The 25,839-nt window shown below is 36.6% G+C and overlaps 1 protein-coding gene across 1 annotated transcript in view; it reads left to right on the top strand.

Moving 5' to 3' along the window:
- Positions 1-17,419, top strand: part of LOC138851196 (cytochrome P450 4C1-like) — a 35,146-nt gene extending 17,727 nt beyond the window's left edge. Inside the window, exons 2-3 of the mRNA XM_070080001.1 lie at positions 15,545-15,724; positions 16,012-17,419. Of these exons, the coding sequence (XP_069936102.1) occupies positions 15,545-15,724; positions 16,012-16,175 (344 nt within the window). The 3' untranslated portion in view covers positions 16,176-17,419. The remainder of the gene's footprint in view (positions 1-15,544; positions 15,725-16,011) is intronic.
- The last annotated feature ends 8,420 nt before the right edge of the window (positions 17,420-25,839 follow it).

The following is a 25,839-nucleotide window of genomic DNA, read 5'->3' as shown; positions in this document are numbered from 1 at the left end:
ATATATATATATATATATATATATATATATATATATATGTCGTGCCGAATATATAAAACTGGTCAATTAGCAAGAACTCATTTAAGATTAAGTCCTTTCTAAAATTTTCTCTTATAAGTTTAAAGATATATTTTTTTCATTAATGTTAATGTAATAATTTATAATTTTGCTCCAAAAGAAACTTAGAAAACTTACCTAACCTTATTATAACAAGAACAATTTATTTTAGCCTAACCCAACTAAATATATTTTAGATTTGTTTACAATAATTTAATACTAAACAAACACAGTGAAATATATTTTTTTTCGTTAGGTTCAGAATGATATTGGCGAAATTATTGCATAAACAAATTTTCACTTGTCCTATATGGCAAGATGAGCGTTGCTATTTAAGCCTAGATCGCAAGTTCTGCCTATTCGGCACGACATATATATATATATATATATATATATATATATATATATATATATATATATATATATATATATATATAGAGATGGTGTTGTAAAAGAAATAAATGCTATGGTGCTCGGGAGAGGGGCGGGATTAAATTATAGGAAATCAAATACAGAATGGGAATTGACACAGTTGCTTTTTGCTGATGATACTGTGCTTATGGGAGATTCTAAAGAAAAATTGCAAAGGTTAGTGGACGAGTTTGGGAGTGTGTGTAAAGGTAGAAAGTTGAAAGTGAACATAGAATAGAGTAAGGTGATGAGGGTATCAAATGATTTAGATAAAGAAAAACTGGATATCAAATTGGGGAGGAGGAGTATGGAAGAAGTGAATGTTTTCAGATACTTGGGAGTTAACATGTCGGCGGATGGATTTATGAAGGATGAGGTTAATCATTGAATTGATGAGGGGGAAAAGGAGAGTGGTGCGTTGAGGTATATGTGGAGACATAAAACATTATCTATGGAGGCAAAGATGGGAATGTATGAAAGTATAGTAGTACCAACACTCTAATATGGGTATGAAGCTTGGATTGTGAATGCAGCAGCGAGGAGGATGTTGGAGACAGTGAAGATGTCCTGCATAAGGACAATGTGTGGTGTAAATATTATGCAGAAAATTCGGAGTGTGGAAATTTGGAGAAGGTGTAGAGTTAATAAAAGTATTAGTCAGAGGGCTGAAGAGGGGTTGTTGAGGTCGTTTGGCCATTTAGAGAGAATGGATCAAAGTAGAATGACATGGTGAGCATTTAAATTTGATGGGGAAGTAAGGCGGGGTAAGGGTCATCCTCGAAAAGGTTGGAAGGAAGGAGTAAGGTAGGTTTTGTGGACGACGGGCTTGGACTTCCAGCAGGCATGCCTGAGCGTCCTCGATAGGAGTGAATGGAGACCAATGGTATTTGGGACCAGGCGATCTGTTGGAGTGTGGGCAGGGTAATATTTAGTGAAGGGACTCAGGGAAACCAGTTATTTTTATATAGCCAGACTTGAGCCCTGGAAATGGGAAGTACAATGCCTGCAGTCAAAAGGAGGGGTTCGTGATATTGACAGTTTGGAGGGGTATATTGCTTATCTTTATATGTATATGCTTCTAAACTGATGTATTCTGAGCACCTCTGCAAAAACAGTAATTATGTGTGAGTGAGGTGAAAGAGTTGAATGATGATGAAAGTATTTTCTTTTTGGGGATTTTCTTTCTTTTTGGGTCACCCTGCATCGGTGGGAGACGGCCGACTTGTTAATATATATATATATATATATATATATATATATATATATATATATATATATATGTGTATATATATGTGTGTGTGTGTGTGTGTATGTGTATATATATATGTGTATATATATATATATATATATATATATATATATATATATATAAATATATATATATATATATATATAAATATATATATATATATATAGGTAGTAGGTTGGTAGACAGCAACCACCCAGGGAAGTACTACCGTCCTGCCAGATGACTGTGAAACAAAAACCTGTAACTGTTTTGCATGATGGTAGGATTGCTGGTTTCTTTTTCTGTCTCATAAACACGCTAAGATAACAGGGATATCTTGCTACTCCTACTTACACTTTGGTCACACTTCACAGACACGCACATGCATATATATATATACATACATCTAGGTTTTTCTCCTTTTTCTAAATAGCTCTTGTTCTTTTTTATTTCTTCTATTGTCCATGGGGAAGTGGAAAAGAATCTTTCCTCCGTAAGCCATGCGTGTCGTATGAGGCGACTAAAATGCCGGGAGCAATGGGCTAGTAACCCCTTCTCCTGTATACAATTACTAAAAAAGAGAAGAAGAAAAACTTTATAAAACTGGGTTGCTTAAATGTGCGTGGATGTAGTGCGGATGACAAGAAACAGATGATTGCTGATGTTATGAATGAAAAGAAGTTGGATGTCCTGGCCCTAAGCGAAACAAAGCTGAAGGGGGTAGGAGAGTTTCAGTGGGGGGAAATAAATGGGATTAAATCTGGAGTATCTGAGAGAGTTAGAGCAAAGGAAGGGGTAGCAGTAATGTTAAATGATCAGTTATGGAAGGAGAAAAGAGAATATGAATGTGTAAATTCAAGAATTATGTGGATTAAAGTAAAGGTTGGATGCGAGAAGTGGGTCATAATAAGCGTGTATGCACCTGGAGAAGAGAGGAATGCAGAGGAGAGAGAGAGATTTTGGGAGATGTTAAGTGAATGTATAGGAGCCTTTGAACCAAGTGAGAGAGTAATTGTGGTAGGGGACTTGAATGCTAAAGTAGGAGAAACTTTTAGAGAGGGTGTGGTAGGTAAGTTTGGGGTGCCAGGTGTAAATGATAATGGGAGCCCTTTGATTGAACTTTGTATAGAAAGGGGTTTAGTTATAGGTAATACATATTTTAAGAAAAAGAGGATAAATAAGTATACACGATATGATGTAGGGCGAAATGACAGTAGTTTGTTGGATTATGTATTGGTAGATAAAAGACTGTTGAGTAGACTTCAGGATGTACATGTTTATAGAGGGGCCACAGATATATCAGATCACTTTCTAGTTGTAGCTACACTGAGAGTAAAAGGTAGATGGGATACAAGGAGAATAGAAGCATCAGGGAAGAGAGAGGTGAAGGTTTATAAACTAAAAGAGGAGGCAGTTAGGGTAAGATATAAACAGCTATTGGAGGATAGATGGGCTAATGAGAGCATAGGCAATGGGGTCGAAGAGGTATGGGGTAGGTTTAAAAATGTAGTGTTAGAGTGTTCAGCAGAAGTTTGTGGTTACAGGAAAGTGGGTGCAGAAGGGAAGAGGAGCGATTGGTGGAATGATGATGTAAAGAGAGTAGTAAGGGAGAAAAAGTTAGCATATGAGAAGTTTTTACAAAGTAGAAGTGATGCAAGGAGGGAAGAGTATATGGAGAAAAAGAGAGAAGTTAAGAGAGTGGTGAAGCAATGTAAAAAGAGAGCAAATGAGAGAGTGGGTGAGATGTTATCAACAAATTTTGTTGAAAATAAGAAAAAGTTTTGGAGTGAGATTAACAAGTTAAGAAAGCCTAGAGAACAAATGGATTTGTCAGTTAAAAATAGGAGAGGAGAGTTATTAAATGGAGAGTTAGAGGTATTGGGAAGATGGAAGGAATATTTTGAGGAATTGTTAAATGTTGATGAAGATAGGGAAGCTGTGATTTCGTGTATAGGGCAAGGAGGAATAACATCTTGTAGGAGTGAGGAAGAGCCAGTTGTGAGTGTGGGGGAAGTTCGTGAGGCAGTAGGTAAAATGAAAGGGGGTAAGGCAGCGGGGATTGATGGGATAAAGATAGAAATGTTAAAAGCAGGTGGGGATATAGTTTTGGAGGGGTTGGTGCAATTATTTAATAAATGTATGGAAGAGGGTAAGGTACCTAGGGATTGGCAGAGAGCATGCATAGTTCCTTTGTATAAAGGCAAAGGGGATAAAAGAGAGTGCAAAAATTATAGGGGGATAAGTCTGTTGAGTGTACCTGGTAAAGTGTATGGTAGAGTTATAATTGAAAGAATTAAGAGTAAGACGGAGAATAGGATAGCAGATGAACAAGGAGGCTTTAGGAAAGGTAGGGGGTGTGTGGACCAGGTGTTTACAGTGAAACATATAAGTGAACAGTATTTAGATAAGGCTAAAGAGGTCTTTGTGGCATTTATGGATTTGGAAAAGGCGTATGACAGGGTGGATAGGGGGGCAATGTGGCAGATGTTGCAAGTGTATGGTGTAGGAGGTAGGTTACTGAAAGCAGTGAAGAGTTTTTACGAGGATAGTGAGGCTCAAGTTAGAGTATGTAGGAAAGAGGGAAATTTTTTCCCAGTAAAAGTAGGCCTTAGACAAGGATGTGTGATGTCACCGTGGTTGTTTAATATATTTATAGATGGGGTTGTAAGAGAAGTAAATGCGAGGGTCTTGGCAAGAGGCGTGGAGTTAAAAGATAAAGAATCACACACAAAGTGGGAGTTGTCACAGCTGCTCTTTGCTGATGACACTGTGCTCTTGGGAGATTCTGAAGAGAAGTTGCAGAGATTGGTGGATGAATTTGGTAGGGTGTGCAAAAGAAGAAAATTAAAGGTGAATACAGGAAAGAGTAAGGTTATGAGGATAACAAAAAGATTAGGTGATGAAAGATTGAATATCAGATTGGAGGGAGAGAGTATGGAGGAGGTGAACGTATTCAGATATTTGGGAGTGGACGTGTCAGCGGATGGGTCTATGAAAGATGAGGTGAATCATAGAATTGATGAGGGAAAAAGAGTGAGTGGTGCACTTAGGAGTCTGTGGAGACAAAGAACTTTGTCCTTGGAGGCAAAGAGGGGAATGTATGAGAGTATAGTTTTACCAACGCTCTTATATGGGTGTGAAGCGTGGGTGATGAATGTTGCAGCGAGGAGAAGGCTGGAGGCAGTGGAGATGTCATGTCTGAGGGCAATGTGTGGTGTGAATATAATGCAGAGAATTCGTAGTTTGGAAGTTAGGAGGAGGTGCGGGATTACCAAAACTGTTGTCCAGAGGGCTGAGGAAGGGTTGTTGAGGTGGTTCGGACATGTAGAGAGAATGGAGCAAAACAGAATGACTTCAAGAGTGTATCAGTCTGTAGTGGAAGGAAGGCGGGGTAGGGGTCGGCCTAGGAAGGGTTGGAGGGAGGGGGTAAAGGAGGTTTTGTGTGCGAGGGGCTTGGACTTCCAGCAGGCATGCGTGAGCGTGTTTGATAGGAGTGAATGGAGACAAATGGTTTTTAATACTTGACGTGCTGTTGGAGTGTGAGCAAAGTAACATTTATGAAGGGATTCAGGGAAACCGGCAGGCCGGACTTGAGTCCTGGAGATGGGAAGTACAGTGCCTGCACTCTGAAGGAGGGGTGTTAATGTTGCAGTTTAAAAACTGTAGTGTAAAGCACCCTTCTGGCAAGACAGTGATGGAGTGAATGATGGTGAAAGTTTTTCTTTTTCGGGCCACCCTGCCTTGGTGGGAATCGGCCGGTGTGATAATAAGATAATAAAATAAAATATATATATATATATATATATATATATATATATATATATATATATATATATATATATATATATATATATATATATATATATATATATCGTGCCGAATATGTAAAACTGGTCAATTAGCAAGAACTCATTTAAAATTAAGTCCTTTCTGAAATTTTCTCTTATACGTTTAAAGATATATTTTTTTCATTAATGTTAATGTAAAATTTGTTAATTTTGCAATAAAAGAATCTTAGAAAACTTATCTAACCTTATTATAACAAGAGCAATTTATTTTAGCCTAACCCAACTAAATATATCTTAAATACATTTACAATAATTTAGTACTAAACAAACACAGTGAAATATATTTGTTTCATTAGGTTCAGAATGATTTTGGCGAAATTATTGCATACATAAATTTTCACTTGTTCTATATGGCAAGATGAATGTTGCTATTTAAGCCAAGATCGCAAACAGTTCTCACCCAGCTGTTGGTGAGGGCGGACGCAGAGCGTGGGGCTGGTGCCCTCTGGTGTCTGTATTGAGAAGTTTTGTTTTCTCAAGATGGCGGAGCTGAGAAAAAGAGTCAACACTGTCTGTGTGGAATTGTTGAAAGGTGCAATATACCAGGACACCGCTGACGTCATTCTGCCTCTTGTGATAAGAGATACGTATGGAATCCCACGTGAGGATTTATATGGGATTTCTTTGAACGGCAACGCGAGAATTTTTGTGAAATTTGTGTCGTCTGCTGCGTATGTGAGTGTTATGGATGCCTTTCAAGAAAAACGGATTGTCATCACCGCTAGTCTGGAGGTGTGCCTGCGTGATGTATCAGCAAGTTATACGTGGGTTCGTCTACGTAATATCCCCTTCGAGGCAGACGAGGTGGACATCCGTCAGACTTTTGGGCGCTATGGCACCATACAAGCTGTCCAAATTGGGCGTTGGTCCCAGGGTTTTTATGCTGGTATGCTCGCAGGTTCTTTTTCTATGAATATAACATTGAGACATCCAATTCCCTCGTTTGTCTTGTTGGAGGATTTTCAGACGCAGGTCTACGTAACCTACCTGGGCCAGGTTCGGACGTGCCGACTGTGTGGTGCAACGGGTCATATTGCGGCGTCTTGTGAGCACCGACGAGGGAAACAATGGTCGGACCTGACAGACATTGCATCCAAAGATGCGATGGAGGAGGATTAGCTGGCCCATCAGAAGCCCACAATGGTGGACGACGCGCTGCAGGTTTTACCAGTGGATGTAAAGTGGAGTGAAGCAGTGGATGCTGCAGAAGGGATCGTTTCGACGCTACCACCAGCGTCGGAGATCGAGGCGATTGGGTGCGTGGACAGTGCGTCACCTCCGGTGGAAGAGGAGGCACAAACGCCATTGATATTGCCCAGTTTTGAAGACTTACAGAGGATCCTCGATAGCCCGGCGACAGAGGGTTTACCGCCTACATTAGCGGTGTCGCCTGTGGTCGACCATGGTCTAGCGGGACGTGTGGGCGGTGAAGAAAGGCACACGACTTTTACGTCTGTGGTGGTGACGGATGTCGAGGTACATAGAACAGACAGCGATGGGCTTATGGACTATGAGGGAGTGTCATGTAAGAGGCCCAGTACACATGTGGAGGACGATGTCTTAACACCGGGTCAAAGGTCTGGTAAAATGGTGTGGGCTGACATAGCCAAGGGAGTTAAGGGACCCCCCTTAGAGAAGTTAAGTGGGAGTGTGGGGAAAACGGGCAGGTGCAGCAGTGGCAAGTCCAAGTCAGGTATAAAGGTGATGGGAAAACGAAATGAGAAAACCTAACTAGAGAGTTCAAGTGTATAACAATGAATGTCAATGGCCTCAGAGCAGAGGTCAAGAGACGTTGGGTAGAGGTATCGCTCAGACGTATGAATGTTGACGTTTTTTTTATACAGGAACACAATTTTTGGTGTGGTAGTGAATTACGTGTGCAAGGGTATAAGTGCTATGCGGGAAAGTCGGATAATCTCAAGGGTGGGGTTGTGATAGGCATAAGGGAGACCAGCCCTTTTAAGCTTGTAGCATGGGAGTGGGGCGGAGGGGGCCGGGTTGTGCGTGTGGTGGGTTCGTGGGGGAACATTCAGGTAGGTTTCGTGGGAGTATATATGCCAGCGACAACAAATCGACGAGTAAAAGAGGATTTTGTACGCGATGTTTTGGTTTATTTTCTCAGAAGTCTACCCTTAGTTTCTGTCGTGGCAGGTGATTGGAATTGTGTGATCCGGGAAAAAGACGTCGAACCGTGTGGTAGGGGGTGTAATTTAAGGGTTTTACGTGAGGTATTGCAGGCGATTGGTGTAGTGGATGTTGTGGGTAGCGACGGGTGGAATGTGGAACATACGTTTTGTAGAAGGGGTTATGCTGCGCGGTTGGACAGGGTTTATATCACCAACTTAATCCCTAGTGGCAGGGTCGATTGTGTTGATCTGGGTTTCTCAGATCACCGTGGTGTTCTGGTAACACTCGAGTGGGAGGGCGCTATCCGTGTATTTACTAGTTATTGGAAATTAAATGTCAGCTTGTTGCAAGGAGTCGATGCTGTGGAAGCTTTCAGGTTATGGTGGGTTGACTTCTGGAATAACGGGAATGGGATAGAGGATGTTGTAGAGTGGTGGCATTCAAAGGCGAAACATGCAATACAGGGTTTTTATAGACGGTTAGGGAAGGAGGAGGCGTGTTATAGATATGGGAAGCAAAAGTATTTAGAGGGACAGCTGCGGGATTGTTATGGTACAGGCGGGAGGTATGACCTAGCGGAAATAGAGTGCCTACATAGTCAATTACGGGAAATTCAGAATGATAAATTTCAGGCTTTGAGGGTGCTAGCTGGGATTGAGGAGGTGCTTTGGGGGATAAACCCTCAGTTGGGGTTCTGCGTAGTTTCAGAATGAGACGTATGGCGACGACAGTTTTGTCAGTAGTGGTCGGTGATGACTTGGGTGGTTATCATAAAGGACAAAGGCTAGTTACTACTGAGAGCATAGGGACCTATGCAGACCAATGGTTTGAGAGAAAATGGAAGGGTAGAGAGGGGAATCGAGAGGCGAGGGAAGCTTTATTGCGTGGCATAGTGGCAAATTTGAGAGACGTGGATCGAGAGGACATGGAGGGTTGTATATCAGAGGAGGAGGTTTCCAAGGCTGTTCAGGGACAGGCACTGCGGAAATCACCTGGTTGGGATGGCATCCAGGTGATTTTTATGTAGTTCATTGGGAACTGTTAAAACACATGTTGGTTCGACTTTACAATTCAATGAAAACTAGAGGTAGCATGGGCGGTGAAACGGGGTTGGGTGTTGTAGTATTGGTACCAAAGGCCGAGGTCTGCGAATCTTTGGAGGCATATAGGCCCATCATATTGATGGGGGCGGATTATAAGATTTTTGCGCGTATTTTGGCAAACAGGATGAAACGAGTTTTGGACAAGGTAATATGGGAAGGGCAATACGGGATTCCTGGCCGATCTATGAGAGATGGTCATCGACGCCTCAAAAGTTTCGTGAAAGATTGTAGTGGAGGCGGAGTCGTAGGATTGGATTGGGAAAAGGCTTTTGACAATGTGGATAGGGAAACATTATTAGCTATATTATTGAAGCAGGGTTTCGGGGAAGAAATAGTAGAGTGGGTACGTATGTTATATACGGAGGCACAGGTACGAGTCCAGGTTAATGGGAGGGTGGGGTCCGCGATAGGCATGGGGTGGGGGCTGCGGCAGGGGTGTCCCCTCTCGCAGCTTTTGTTTGCCTGTTTGCAGGACCCCTTTTATAGATTGGTAATGGGTGGGGTAGGGGGGGGAGGACTCAAGTCCGGTCTGCCGGTTTCCCTGAACCCCTTCATAAATGTTACTTTGCTCACACTCCAACAGCACGTCAAGTATTAAAAACCATTTGTCTCCATTCACTCCTATCAAACACGCTCAAGCATGCTTGCTGGAAGTCCAAGCCCCTCGCACACAAAACCTCCTTTACCCCCTCTCTCCAACCTTTCCTAGGCCGACCCCTACCCCACCTTCCTTCCACTACAGACTGATACACTCTTGAAGTCATTCTGTTTCGCTCCATTCTCTCTACATGTCTGAACCACCTCAACAACCCTTCCTCATCCCTCTGGACAAGAGTTTTGGTAATCCTGCACCTCCTCCTAACTTCCAAACTACGAATTCTCTGCATTATATTCACACCACACATTGCCCTCAGACATGACATCTCCACTGCCTCCAGCCTTCTCCTCGCTGCAACATTCATCACCCATGCTTCACACCCATATAAGAGCGTTGGTAAAACTATACTCTCATACATTCCCCTCTTTGCCTCCAAGGACAAAGTTCTTTGTCTCCACAGACTCCTAAGTGCACCACTCACTCTTTTCCCCTCATCAATTCTATGATTCACCTCATCTTTCATAGACCCATCCGCTGACACGTCCACTCCCAAATATCTGAATACATTCACCTCCTCCATACTCTCTCCCTCCAATCTGATATTCAATCTTTCATCACCTAATCTTTTTGTTATCCTCATAACCTTACTCTTTACTGTATTCACCTTTAATTTTCTTCTTTTGCACACCCTACCAAATTCATCCACCAATCTCTGCAACTTCTCTTCAGAATCTCCCAAGAGCACAGTGTCATCAGCAAAGAGCAGCTGTGACAACTCCCACTTTGTGTGTGATTCTTTATCTTTTAACTCCACGCCTCTTGCCAAGACCCTCGCATTTACTTTTCTTACAACCCCATCTATAAATATATTAAACAACCACGGTGACATCACACATCCTTGTCTAAGGCCTACTTTTACTGGGAAATAATTTCCCTCTTTCCTACATACTCTAACTTGAGCCTCACTATCCTCGTAAAAACTCTTCACTGCTTTCAGTAACCTACCTCCTACACCATACACCTGCAACATCTGCCACATTGCCCCCCTATCCACCCTGTCATACGCCTTTTCCAAATCCATAAATGCCACAAAGACCTCTTTAGCCTTATCTAAATACTGTTCACTTATATGTTTCACTGTGAACACCTGGTCCACATACCCCCTACCTTTCCTAAAGCCTCCTTGTTCATCTGCTATCCTATTCTCCGTCTTACTCTTAATTTTTTCAATAATAACTCTACCATACACTTTACCAGGTATACTCAGCAGACTTATCCCCCTATAATTTTTGCACTCTCTTTTATCCCCTTTGCCTTTATACAAAGGAACTATGCATGCTCTCTGCCATTCCCTAGGTACCTTACCCTCTTCCATACATTTATTAAATAATTGCACCAACCACTCCAAAACTATATCCCCACCTGCTTTTAACATTTCTATCTTTATCCCATCAATCCCGGCTGCCTTACCCCCTTTCATTTTACCTACTGCCTCACAAACCTCCCCCACACTCACAACTGGCTCTTCCTCGCTCCTACAAGATGTTATTCCTCCTTGTCCTATACATGAAATCACAGCTTCCCAATCTTCATCAACATTTAACAATTCTTCAAAATATTCCCTCCATCTTCCCAATACCTCTAACTCTCCATTTAATAACTCTCCTCTCCTATTTTTAACTGACAACCTGATTTGTATACCAACTAAAAGCCATTATCTGTTCCCATGGCTTGGGTATGTTAGGCGTCACAGACCTGATCCAAGTATTCAGAATGCCTTGGGCGAGCACCTCATTGGAAGTCTGACACTATGGCATAGGACAAGAGAACAGACACAAGAGAGACGACGCAGCAGAATCCTTCGAATAAAGCAGTTGGCGATATTCATTAACCCATTACTAAACGAGTGAACGAGCTGGCACATCTCGACAGCACTACCTTAGTGGAAAGCATCTGGAGTATTAATAAAAATATTTTGATTGCACTGGTCTGCATATTTTTTTATTGACTCTATGGTATCTTTTTCGGTATATATATATGGAAAATTGTGATTTATTGTGTTTTTTAGTCATTTTTATCACATCAGGTTGTCAAGTTATACAGAAACGATACTTTTCTCTTTTCGTATATCATAAGTAAATGAGAAAGTGGTATATTACCAATTTAAATGCTGACCTTATATTGACTTAAAAGTTAAATCTAATATTTTTTTCTTTATTTTCAGATTATTAATATGTCTAGAGGCTGCATAAATTCACCAGAGATATTTTGCTATGTCTGCGGGCAATTCACCCCTTCAAATTCCCTGAATAACATTATTCCTTTATTGAAGAGCTGCTACTTTGCTTATTTTGGCAGCAAACTTGGAGACCAGGACAAACCATTTGTACCACACAAAGCTTGCAGGAGTTGCATCAGAAAGCTGCAAATGTGGTCTGTTGGAAAATTTAAATGGAGTACCAATGGTACGGTGGGAGCAGATGAACCACCATGATGACTGCCGCTTTTGTATGGCTAAAGTAGCTGCATTCAATAAGAAGAGTAAAGATCGCATAATATACCCAAATATTCCTTCAACAATAAGGCCTGTTCCACACTCTGAAGATATTCCTGTACCTGTGCCACCTGAGACATGGCAAATTTCAACAGAGTTTGATACCAGTGATTTTAAGATGGAAGTAGACTATGAACCACCAACAAATGACGATCCCAGACCCTTCATCCAAGTTGAGCTCAATGACTTGGTGAGAGACCTTAACCTTCCAAAATAAAGTGCAGTTGCTTGGCTCTAGACTGAAGGAACACAGGCTTCTAGCTCCTGGAACAACATTCGCTTGGTACGGTCATCGTGAAGCGAAATTCAAATATTTCTGGCCTTATTGAACGTATGGGGTTGTCATACAAAGTAAATGAATGAAGAATCTTCATTGATTCTTCTAAAAGAAGTTTAATGGCTGTACTTCTCTACAATTGCAACACAGCTGCATCTGTGCCAATTGGCCATAGTGTCCAAATGTCAGAAACTTTCGCAAATATGAAGACACTAATATCTACAATCAAGTTCCAGAATCACATTTTCTCATTTGTGGTGATTTAATAGTTATTGCTCTCCTACTAGGTCTTCAAGGTGGATACACCAAGTATCCCTGTTTTCTGTGTCTTCGGGATAGTAGGGCAGACAGCCAGCACTATAAACAAAATGACTAGTCACCAAGAACCAGCTTCTTACCCAGAAATCACAACGTGAAAACTGTGCCACTAGTTGACCCCAAGAAAATTCTGCTGTCACCACTCCACATCAAATTAGGGCTTGTGAAAAAAATTTGAAGGCCTTGAACAAGAGTAGAACTGCTTTCAAATGCCTGGAATCAAAGTTTCCTCGTATAAGTGAAGGCAAGCTGAAGGCAAGAATCTTTGTTGGCCCTCAGATTTGGGAATTGATGAAGGACAAGCATTTTGAAGAAGCATAAGAGGGTGTCGAGGTGAATGTTTGGTTTTCATTCAAGCAGATTGTCCATAACTTCCTGGGAAACAGGCACTCCCCCGAATACTAAAAAAAAAAAAATGATCCAAGGCCTGATTTCAAGTTTCCAACAACTTTGATCTAGAATGAGTGTGAAGATGCACTTTTTGCACTCACATCTTGACTATTTTCCCAACAAATGTGGGGACTACAGTGAGGAACAAGGAGAGTGCTTCCATCAGGAAATTTGCACCATGAAAACTCGAATATGAGCATGGTGGTGGATTACTGCTGATCATTGAAAAGTAATGATCTTGATGCACAGCACAAGCGAAAATCGAAGCGGTCTTCCTTCCTTTGATTCAATATGTAGGCTTACTATTAGGAGTATATATATTTTTTTTAATAAAATCATTTGATTTGATTCATGTTGACATGGAATTCATAAGGGCTCAGCTCGGTTTTTTTATGCGCCGAGTATAAAAATAATTGAAAGATATGGAAATGGAGTTTTGTTGACAGAAAAATAGTTTAAGAATCTGGCAACATTTTGGTGAAAATCACATTTTAATACAATGTTTGTAAAGCCAATTATAGCTATTTGAAAAATATTATCTCACGACGCGCAAGATAAAAAAAATATTCGTGACCGCGCAAAATAGTTTTTATTTTTTTTATTTTATTTAATTTTCTGTATATTTTTCTTTTCAATACACTAAATTTAGAACTCAACATTATGTTCAGTGTGGGAGTGGCTTATTACAGAGGTGGGAGGAGCTTATTACAGAGGTGGGAGGACCTTATTACAGAGGTGGGAGGAGCTTATTACAGAGGTGGGAGGAGCTTATTACAGAGGTGGGAGGAGCTTATTGCAGAGGTGGGAGGATCTTATTGGAGAGGTGGGAGCCAAGAAGCAGCCAAGGACGATCATAATTGCTTGATCACCAGTTTGGAACTCCCAAGAAAAGTCTTTATACTGACGCTATTTTTACTAATACACTTTATCTACTTATACTATTTATTCAGTAATCATACCAGACATAAGATAAAAGCATAATAAAGACGGCCAAAATAATAATAAGTGTGATATTATGTGGGAGAGTGCAGTCATCAGAGACCTTTGTCTAGCCATGTTCCTGCTTATAAATATATGGTTTTCTCTAGTGCCTTGCTGGTGTACTCAAAGAAAACGGTTTTTTAACACGGGCAACACTAAGAAATCACTGATAATGCGTAGAAAAAGCCCAAAATAGCACAATTTTATGAATCTTACTTTCGAGATAATCGCCTGCGACTATCTCTAAAGTAAGATTTTGGCCTATTACTTGCCCTCCCCCCATTGAAATTGAAATGATTTTCACAGAGAACATAAAATAAAGTGTTTGATTTTTATGTGTAACAAAATTTGGAATATCTCAAATATTTTTTATTTTGTGTGTGTGTGTGTGGGGGGGGGGTTAAAAAGGCAGATATTTTGGTGAGTGTGAAAATTTATTTTTTTCCGGCATGAAGATAAGCTATCTTACAATCATTGATTTCACACGTAATTCGGGTTAGACGTATTCTACGAGCGGGAGTGTCCGCAGCGCCGCTAGTACCGCCAAACCGGAAGAACCAGCTGCCATATGTTAAAATCAGTAATATTTTCTTTCTCAGTTGTTTCTTGGCCGATCGTATTGAAACTTTGTCACCTCCTTCCAAATATACGCTTTTAAACGTACACTAAAAATAAAAGAAATCGGACAACAAATAACGGAGAACCAAAATTAGTAACTCGGAGCATAATTTTTTTAATAACATTTGATTTGATTCCTGTTGATTTGTAATTCATAAATTCTTAAAATTGACAGAAAGTGCTTCTCCGTGATTACTATCTAATTTTAATAAATTAAGAATTTATTAAAAATTCACATTTTTTGTTATTATTATTAATTAGTAATTTATTTTATATATTTTTTTTATTCGCCGGTATTCTCCCGGCCCAGGTATTTTCCAAGTAGTGGTGACCCGGCCTTCACTCCCTATCTTTTTTTTTATATTTTATTTAAAACATTACAATACAAGGTGGAAATTATATTAAAAGATACACAAATGAGTTAAATCACCAATTCCCAATTCACCCTTACAAAAATGATTACAACAGACAAAAGTGTTCTGACAACCTAATATCACACACCATATACACCCAGTTATACCAGAGACTCTATCTTTTTTTATTCATTTTTTTTATTCACCGGTATTCTCCCGGCCCGGGTCTTTTCCAAGTAGTGGTGACCCGGCCTTGACTCCCTATCTGGGGAGTGTCTCGAGACTTAAGTCTCCCATGGGAGGAAGAACAAGTACCTCCTCATCTTTGGGACCAAGTGTCCCCAGGCCTAGCCACATTCCCCGCCCTCACAGGGCTCATAGGGAGAAGTTAGGCCTCTGGTCTGCCATCTACCCCGCCTCAAAGGGGCTCGTGGGGATGGCAGTCTTATGAGCTGCAGATGGTAGCAAGCTCAGGCTTCTTTTTTTTTTATTCAAAATCCTTACGTGACAGAGCAAAATGGTTTAGATATTTACAAATAGTAGCCACAAAATATGTAAGATCGCAACCATGAATAAAAATAAAAATTAAAAACATTCCAAATGCAGACCATTGTTATTATTATTATTATTATTATTATTATTATTATTATTAACATTGTTATTAATATTATTATCATACAGATAACTACCGTATTCCCTCCGGCACCACTATAGCACTAGCTATCTACCAACTTCACCGTGACCCAGAACAGTTCCCTGAACCGGAAGTCTTTGACCCCGACCGCTTCCTGCTTGAGAACGTCAACAAGCGTCATCCCTACTCCTACGTTCCCTTCAGTGCTGGTCCCAGGAACTGTATTGGTATGTTTCTTCTGGTACATGGAGTTGGAATCTTATTATTTAATAATAATGGATTTATGTACTGACGAGCTTATTAGTCACAGTTGTTACTGAATTAAGCTGATGAGTTAACTTATTGCTAATTGATGATTCTCAATATTCTGTAGAATTTGCAATATGTGTCAAGCACCATCATGAAAACCTAATCGACACAAATTTTTATTTTTACTTTATATATGGTTTGCAAAGTCTTGATAACAGATTGGCCATACCTTCAAATGGTCTACATTACATCCATACTTCACCAGGTCAAAAGTTCGCCATGATGGAGATGAAAATCTTGGTGAGCAGCATCCTGAGGAAGTACCGTGTAGAAAGTGTCACTCCCAGGGAACACCTCAAACTCGTCAATGAACTTATTCTTAGACCTCTTAATGGAAATATTCTGAAAATCTTCCCCAGGACACAGTAGTAACACAAGAACATTCACAACTATGGCAGTAGGTGAACGACGAAGCCGAGGCATAACACAAGTAATTCCAGGCTAACGCACATCTGGAATATATATATAATATATATATATATATATATATATATATATATATATATATATATATATATATATATATATATATATAAATATATATATACATATATTTGTGTGGAATCTTTTGAAGCAAGATTGCTTAAAACAGTTCTATCTAATAGAACTAAGTGCTATAAATATAATGATGATTTTTAGTGTCTTATGCCTAAGAATGTAGATATGAGCCATTTCCTTGTTAAATTAAATAGTTTACTTCATTCTATAAATTTTACTGTTGAGTTCGAAGAAAATAACTCATTGCGTTTTCTAGATGTTTTAATTATTAAGGGTAACAATGATTTTAAATTTAAAATTTACTGAAAACCTACAAATAACTGTTCCTATGTACACTATTATTCTTCACATCAAGATAGAGTTAAACTGTCGGTTTTCTCATCAATGTTTTAGAGAGTTTTACGTATTTGTAGTCCAGAGTTCATAGATGAAGAAATATCCAAAATTTATGAAATAGCTAATGATCCAAAACACCCAAGAAACATCACTGATAAATCGTTGAAAATAACTAGAAATACGTTTTACAATTCAAATCGGGACAACCAACCTTATTCAACTAAAAATATGTTGGTTCTCTCTTACAATGAATACTTAGTTAATAGGCCTTCTCTACTTAAGAATTTTAATATCAATGTTGCATTTAAAAATCTTGACACAGTTAAAAACTTTTGATTGAAGTTTCCCCCCAAAATGCTGACGGGTTTGTCTATTAAATTCCTTGTCAAATACATGATAAAGTTTATTACGGTCAAACTGGTAAGTCTTGAACTGAAGATTTTGAGGTACATTAGACAAATAATTTTTTGGGTAGAATATAAGCTGTGTTTCACGGATTACTGACCACCTCCTGACATCATTACAAAAAGTCAAGTGTTGTTGGGGTGGCAGCGAGGTGTAGTCTGGTCTTATAATATTTTCCTGTTAACCTTTTAGGTTTATACTTCCTTGATGATGTGAGAAGTCACGAAAGCACTTGTAACTTCGGTATTGTTTTCACAGTGATTCTACATCTATATATTCCTTCACATACCAGCATTTTGTGGTAGCTTTATTCTTGGTATAATGTAGGTTGCATGACTTCCATTACTGAAGGGAGTACAGTGCTAATAATTATGTTACAGTTAGTATTTTACCTTCCTAGTTAGTATTTTACCTTCCTAGTTAGTATTTTACCTTCCTAGTTAGTATTTTACCTTCCTAGTTAGTATTTTACCTTCCTAGTTAGTATTTTACCTTCCTAGTTAGTATTTTACCTTCCTAGTTAGTATTTTACCTTCCTAGTTAGTATTTTACACCCCATAGTTAGTATTTTACCTTCCTAGTTAGTATTTTACCTTCCTAGTTAGTATTTTACCTTCCTAGTTAGTATTTTACCTTCCTAGTTAGTATTTTACCTTCCTAGTTAGTATTTTACCTTCCTAGTTAGTATTTTACCTTCCTAGTTAGTATTTTACCTTCCTAGTTAGTATTTTACCTTCCTAGTTAGTATTTTACCTTCCTAGTTAGTACTTTACCTTCCTAGTTAGTATTTTACCTTCCTAGTTAGTATTTTACCTTCCTAGTTAGTATTTTACCTCCATAGTTAGTATTTTACCTTCCTAGTTAGTACTTTACCTTCCTAGTTAGTATTTTACCTTCCTAGTTAGTATTTTACCTTCCTAGTTAGTATTTTACCTTCCTAGTTAGTATTTTACCTTCCTAGTTAGTATTTTACCTTCCTAGTTAGTATTTTACCTTCCTTGTTAGTATTTTACCTTCCTAGTTAGTATTTTACCTTCCTAGTTAGTATTTTACCTTCCTAGTTAGTATTTTACCTTCCTAGTTAGTATTTTACCTTCCTAGTTAGTATTTTACCTACATAGTTAGTATTTTACCTTCCTAGTTAGTATTTTACCTTCCTAGTTAGTATTTTACCTTCCTAGTTAGTATTTTACCTTCCTAGTTAGTATTTTACCTTCCTAGTTAGTAGTTTATTTTACCTTGCTAGTTAGTATTTTACCGTCCTAGATAGTATTTTACCTTCCTAGTTAGTTTTTTATTTTACCTTCCTAGTTAGTATTTTACCTTCCTAGTTAGTATTTTACCTTCCTAGTTAGTATTTTACCTTCCTAGTTAGTATTTTACCTTCCTAGTTAGTATTTTACCTTCCTAGTTAGTATTTTACCTTCCTAGTTAGTATTTTACCTTCCTAGTTAGTATTTTACCTTCCTAGTTAGTATTTTACCTTCCTAGTTAGTATTTTACCTTCCTAGTTAGTATTTTACCTTCCTAGTTAGTATTTTACCTTCCTAGTTAGTATTTTACCTTCCTAGTTAGTATTTTACCTTCCTAGTTAGTATTTTACCTTCCTAGTATTTTACCTTCCTAGTTAGTATTTTACCTTCCTAGTTAGTATTTTACCTCCCTAGTTAGTATTTTACCTTCCTAGTTAGTTTAGTATTTTACCTTCCTAGTTAGTATTTTACCTTCCTAGTTAGTATTTTACCTTCCTAGTTAGTATTTTACCTTCCTAGTTAGTATTTTACCTCCCTAGTTAGTATTTTACCTTCCTAGTTAGTATTTTACCTTCCTAGTTAGTATTTTACCTTCCTAGTTAGTATTTTACCTTCCTAGTTAGTATTTTACCTTCCTAGTTAGTATTTTACCTTCCTAGTTAGTATTTTACCTTCCTAGTTAGTATTTTACCTTCCTAGTTAGTATTTTACCTTCCTAGTTAGTATTTTACCTTCCTAGTTAGTATTTTACCTTCCTAGTTAGTATTTTACCTTCCTAGTTAGTATTTTACCTTCCTAGTTAGTATTTTACCTTCCTAGTTAGTATTTTACCTTCCTAGTTAGTATTTTACCTTCCTAGTTAGTATTTTACCTTCCTAGTTAGTATTTTACCTTCCTAGTTAGTATTTTACCTTCCTAGTTAGTATTTTACCTTCCTAGTTAGTATTTTACCTTCCTAGTTAGTATTTTACCTTCCTAGTTAGTATTTTACCTTCCTAGTTAGTATTTTACCTTCCTAGTTAGTATTTTACCTTCCTAGTTAGTATTTTACCTCCCTAGTTAGTATTTTACCTTCCTAGTTAGTTTAGTATTTTACCTTCCTAGTTAGTATTTTACCTTCCTAGTTAGTATTTTACCTCCCTAGTTAGTATTTTACCTTCCTAGTTAGTATTTTACCTTCCTAGTTAGTATTTTACCTTCCTAGTTAGTATTTTACCTTCCTAGTTAGTATTTTACCTTCCTAGTTAGTATTTTACCTTCCTAGTTAGTATTTTACCTTCCTAGTTAGTATTTTACCTTCCTAGTTAGTATTTTACCTTCCTAGTTAGTATTTTACCTTCCTAGTTAGTATTTTACCTTCCTAGTTAGTATTTTACCTTCCTAGTTAGTATTTTACCTTCCTAGTTAGTATTTTACCTTCCTAGTTAGTATTTTACCTTCCTAGTTAGTATTTTACCTTCCTAGTTAGTATTTTACCTTTACCTTCCTAGTTAGTATTTTACCTTCCTAGTTAGTATTTTACCTTCCTAGTTAGTATTTTACCTTCCTAGTTAGTATTTTACCTTCCTAGTTAGTATTTTACCTTCCTAGTTAGTATTTTACCTTCCTAGTTAGTATTTTACCTTCCTAGTTAGTATTTTACCTTCCTAGTTAGTATTTTACCTTCCTAGTTAGTATTTTACCTTCCTAGTTAGTATTTTACCTTCCTAGTTAGTTTAGTATTTTACCTTCCTAGTTAGTATTTTACCTTCCTAGATAGTATTTTACCTCCCTAGTTAGTATTTTACCTTCCTAGTTAGTTTAGTATTTTACCTTCCTAGTTAGTATTTTACCTTCCTAGTTAGCATTTTACCTTCCTAGTTAGTATTTTACCTTCCTAGTTAGTATTTTACCTTCCTAGTTAGTATTTTACCTTCCTAGTTAGTATTTTACCTCCCTAGTTAGTATTTTACATTTCTTGTTAGTATTTTACCTCCCTAGTTAATATTTTACCTTCCTAGTTAGTATTTTACCTTCGTTAGTTATTTTTTTAACTTCCTAGTTAGTTTAGTATTTTACCTTCCTAGTTAGTATTTTACCTTCCTAGTTAGTATTTTACCTCCCTAGTTAGTATTTTACCTTCCTAGTTAGTATTTTACCTTCCTAGTTAGTATTTTACCTTCCTAGTTAGTATTTTACCTTCCTAGTTAGTATTTTACCTTCCTAGTTAGTATTTTACCTCCCTAGTTAGTATTTTTCCTTCCTAGTTAGTATTTTACCTTCCTAGTTAGTATTTTATCTTCCTAGTTAGTATTTTACCTTCCTAGTTAGTATTTTACCTTCCTAGTTAGTATTTTACCTTCCTAGTTAGTATTTTACCTTCCTAGTTAGTATTTTACCTTCCTAGTTAGTATTTTACCTTCCTAGTTAGTATTTTACCTTCCTAGTTAGTATTTTACCTTCCTAGTTAGTATTTTACCTTCCTAGTATTTTACCTCCCTAGTTAGTATTTTACCTTCCTAGTTAGTATTTTACCTTCCTAGTTAGTATTTTACCTTCCTAGTTAGTATTTTACCTTCCTAGTTAGTATTTTACCTTCCTAGTTAGTATTTTACCTTCCTAGTTAGTATTTTACCTTCCTAGTTAGTATTTTACCTTCCTAGTTAGTATTTTACCTTCCTAGTTATTATTTTATCTTCCTAGTTAGTATTTTACCTTCCTAGTTAGTATTTATCTTCCTAGTTAGTATTTTACCTTCCTAGTTAGAATTTTACCTTCCTAGTTAGTATTTTACCTTCCTAGTTAGTATTTTACCTTCCTAGTTAGTATTTTACCTTCCTAGTTAGTATTTTACCTTCCTAGTTAGTATTTTACCTTCCTAGTTAGTATTTTACCTTCCTAGTTAGTATTTTACCTTCCTAGTTAGTATTTTACCTTCCTAGTTAGTATTTTACCTTCCTAGTTAGTATTTTACCTTCCTAGTTAGTATTTTACCTTCCTAGTTAGTATTTTACCTTCCTAGTTAGTATTTTACCTTCCTAGTTAGTATTTTACCTTCCTAGTTAGTATTTTACCTTCCTAGTTAGTATTTTACCTTTAGTACCTTCCTAGTTAGTATTTTACCTTCCTAGTTAGTATTTTACCTTCCTAGTTAGTATTTTACCTTCCTAGTTAGTATTTTACCTTCCTAGTTAGTATTTTACCTTCCTAGTTAGTATTTTACCTTCCTAGTTAGTATTTTACCTTCCTAGTTAGTATTTTACCTTCCTAGTTAGTATTTTACCTTAATTAGTATTTACCTTCCTAGTTAGTATTTTACCTTCCTAGTTAGTTACCTTCCTAGTTAGTATTTTACCTCCCTAGTTAGTATTTTACCTTCCTAGTTAGTATTTTACCTTCCTAGTTAGTATTTTACCTTCCTAGTTAGTATTTTACCTTCCTAGTTAGTATTTTACCTTCCTAGTTAGTATTTTACCTTCCTAGTTAGTATTTTACCTTCCTAGTTAGTATTTTACCTTCCTAGTTAGTATTTTACCTTCCTAGTTAGTATTTTACCTCCCTAGTTAGTATTTTACCTTCCTAGTTAGTATTTTACCTTCCTAGTTAGTATTTTACTAGTTAGTATTTTACCTTCCTAGTTAGTATTTTACCTTCCTAGTTAGTATTTTACCTTCCTAGTTAGTATTTTACCTTCCTAGTTAGTATTTTACCTTCCTAGTTAGTATTTTACCTTCCTAGTTAGTATTTTACCTTCCTAGTTAGTATTTTACCTTCCTAGTTAGTATTTTACCTTCCTAGTTAGTATTTTACCTTCCTAGTTAGTATTTTACCTTCCTAGTTAGTATTTTACCTTCCTAGTTAGTATTTTACCTTCCTAGTTAGTATTTTACCTTCCTAGTTAGTATTTTACCTTCCTAGTTAGTATTTTACCTTCCTAGTTAGTATTTTACCTTCCTAGTTAGTATTTTACCTTCCTAGTTAGTATTTTACCTTCCTAGTTAGTATTTTACCTTCCTAGTTAGTATTTTACCTTCCTAGTTAGTATTTTACCTTCCTAGTTAGTATTTTACCTTCCTAGTTAGTATTTTACCTTCCTAGTTAGTATTTTACCTTCCTAGTTAGTATTTTACCTTCCTAGTTAGTATTTTACCTTCCTAGTTAGTATTTTACCTTCCTAGTTAGTATTTTACCTTCCTAGTTAGTATTTTACCTTCCTAGTTAGTATTTTACCTCCCTAGTTAGTATTTTACCTTCCTAGTTAGTATTTTACCTTCCTAGTTAGTATTTTACCTCAATAATTAGTATTTTACCTTCCTAGTTAGTTTAGTATTTTACGTTATTAGTTAGTATTTTACCTTCCTAGTTAGTATTTTACCTTCCTAGTTAGTATTTTACCTTCCTAGTTAGTATTTTACCTCCCTAGTTAGTATTTTACCTTCCTAGTTAGTATTTTACCTTCCTAGTTAGTATTTTACCTTCCTAGTTAGTATTTTACCTTCCTAGTTAGTATTTTACCTTCCTAGTTAGTATTTTACCTCCATAGTTAGTATTTTACCTTCCTAGTTAGTATTTTACCTCCATAGTTAGTATTTTACCTTCCTAGTTAGTATTTTACCTTCCTAGTTAGTATTTTACCTTCCTAGTTAGTATTTTACCTTCCTAGTTAGTATTTTACCTTCCTAGTTAGTATTTTACCTTCCTAGTTAGTATTTTACCTTCCTAGTTAGTATTTTACCTTCCTAGTTAGTATTTTACCTTCCTAGTTAGTATTTTACCTTCCTAGTTAGTATTTTACCTTCCTAGTTAGTATTTTACCTTCCTAGTTAGTATTTTACCTTCCTAGTTAGTATTTTACCTTCCTAGTTAGTATTTTACCTACCTAGTTAGTATTTTACCTTCCTAGTTAGTTTAGTATTTTACCTTCCTAGTTAGTATTTTACCTTCCTAGTTAGTATTTTACCTTCCTAGTTAGTATTTTACCTTCCTAGTTAGTATTTTACCTTCCTAGTTAGTATTTTACCTTCCTAGTTAGTATTTTACCTTCCTAGTTAGTATTTTACCTTCCTAGTTAGTATTTTACCTTCCTAGTTAGTATTTTACCTTCCTAGTTAGTATTTTACCTTCCTAGTTAGTATTTTACCTTCCTAGTTAGTATTTTACCTTCCTAGTTAGTATTTTACCCTAGTTAGTATTTTACCTAGTTAGTATTTTACCTTCCTAGTTAGTATTTTACCTTCCTAGTTAGTATTTTACCTTCCTAGTTAGTATTTTACCTTCCTAGTTAGTATTTTACCTTCCTAGTTAGTATTTTACCTTCCTAGTTAGTAGTTTACCCTAGTTAGTATTTTACCTAGTTAGTATTTTACCTTCCTAGTGAGTATTTTACCTTCCTAGTTAGTATTTTACCTTCCTAGTTAGTATTTTACCTTCCTAGTTAGTATTTTACCTTCCTAGTTAGTATTTTACCTTCCTAGTTAGTATTTTACCTACTTAGTTAGTATTTTCCTAGTTAGTATTTTACCTTCCTAGTTAGTATTTTACCTTCCTAGTTAGTATTTTACCTTCCTAGTTAGTATTTTACCTTCCTAGTTAGAATTTTACCTTCCTAGTTAGTATTTTACCTTCCTAGTTAGCATTTTACCTTCCTAGCTAGTATTTTACCTTCCTAGTTAGTATTTTACCTCCCTAGTATGTATTTTACCTTCCTAGTTAGTATTTTACCTTCCTAGTTAGTATTTTACCTTCCTAGTTAGTATTTTACCTTCCTAGTTAGTATTTTACCTTCCTAGTTAGTATTTTACCTTCCTAGTTAGTATTTTACCTTCCTAGTTAGTATTTTACCTTCCTAGTTAGTTTAGTATTTTACCTTCCTAGTTAGTATTTTACCTTCCTAGTTAGTATTTTACCTTCCTAGTTAGTATTTTACCTAAGTTAGTATTTTACCTTCCTAGTTAGTATTTTACCTTCCTAGTTAGTATTTTACCTTCCTAGTTAGTATTTTACCTTCCTAGTTAGTATTTTACCTTCCTAGTTAGTATTTTACCTTCCTAGTTAGTATTTTACCTTCCTAGTTAGTATTTTACCTTCCTAGTTAGTATTTTACCCTAGTTAGTATTTTACCTTCCTAGTTTTTTACCTTCCTAGTTAGTATTTTACCTTCCTAGTTAGTATTTTACCTTCCTAGTTAGTATTTTACCTTCCTAGTTAGTATTTTACCTTCCTAGTTAGTATTTTACCTTCCTAGTTAGTATTTTACCTTCCTAGTTAGTATTTTACCTTCCTAGTTAGTATTTTACCTTCCTAGTTAGTATTTTACCTTCCCTAGTTTTACCTTCCTAGTTAGTATTTTACCTTCCTAGTTAGTATTTTACCTTCCTAGTTAGTATTTTACCTTCCTAGTTAGTATTTTACCTTCCTAGTTAGTATTTTACCTCCCTAGTTAGTATTTTACCTTCCTAGTTAGTATTTTACCTTCCTAGTTAGTATTTTATCTTCCTAGTTAGTATTTTACCTTCCCAGTTAGTATTTTACCTTCCTAGTTAGTATTTTACCTCCATAGTTAGTATTTTACCTTCCTAGTTAGTATTTTACCTCCCTAGTTAGTATTTTACCTTCCTAGTTAGTATTTTACCTTCCTAGTTATTATTTTATCTTCCTAGTTAGTATTTTACCTTCCTAGTTAGTATTTTACCTTCCTAGTTAGTATTTTACCTTCCTAGTTAGTATTTTACCTTCCTAGTTAGTATTTTACCTTCCTAGTTAGTATTTTACCTTCCTAGTTAGTATTTTACCTTCCTAGTTAGTATTTTACCTTCCTAGTTAGTATTTTACCTTCCTAGTTAGTATTTTACCTTCCTAGTTAGTATTTTACCTTCCTAGTTAGTATTTTACCTTCCTAGTTAGTATTTTACCTTCCTAGTTAGTATTTTACCTTCCTAGTTAGTATTTTACCTTCCTAGTTAGTATTTTACCTTCCTAGTAAGTATTTTACCTCCCTAGTTAGTATTTTACCTTCCTAGTTAGTAGTATTTACCTTCCTAGTTAGTATTTTACCTCCCTAGTATGTATTTTACCTTCCTAGTTAGTATTTTACCTTCCTAGTTAGTATTTTACCTTCCTAGTTAGTATTTTACCTTCCTAGTTAGTATTTTACCTTCCTAGTTAGTATTTTACCTTCCTAGTTAGTATTTTACCTTCCTAGTTAGTATTTTACCTTCCTAGTTAGTATTTTACCTTCCTAGTTAGTATTTTACCTTCCTAGTTAGTATTTTACCTTCCTAGTTAGTATTTTACCTTCCTAGTTAGTATTTTACCTTCCTAGTTAGTATTTTACCTTCCTAGTTAGTATTTTACCTTCCTAGTTAGTATTTTACCTTCCTAGTTAGTATTTTACCTTCCTAGTTAGTATTTTACCTTCCTAGTTAGTATTTTACCTTCCTAGTTAGTATTTTACCTTCCTAGTTAGTATTTTACCTTCCTAGTTAGTATTTTACCTTCCTAGTTAGTATTTTACCTTCCTAGTTAGTATTTTACCTTCCTAGTTAGTATTTTACCTTCCTAGT

The sequence above is a fragment of the Cherax quadricarinatus genome, unplaced genomic scaffold, assembly GCF_038502225.1.
Source record: "Cherax quadricarinatus isolate ZL_2023a unplaced genomic scaffold, ASM3850222v1 Contig73, whole genome shotgun sequence".
NCBI classification, from domain to species: domain Eukaryota; kingdom Metazoa; phylum Arthropoda; class Malacostraca; order Decapoda; family Parastacidae; genus Cherax; species Cherax quadricarinatus.
The sequence above is the reverse complement of the archived record's forward strand: the minus strand, read 5'-3'. Positions and strand labels throughout refer to the sequence as shown.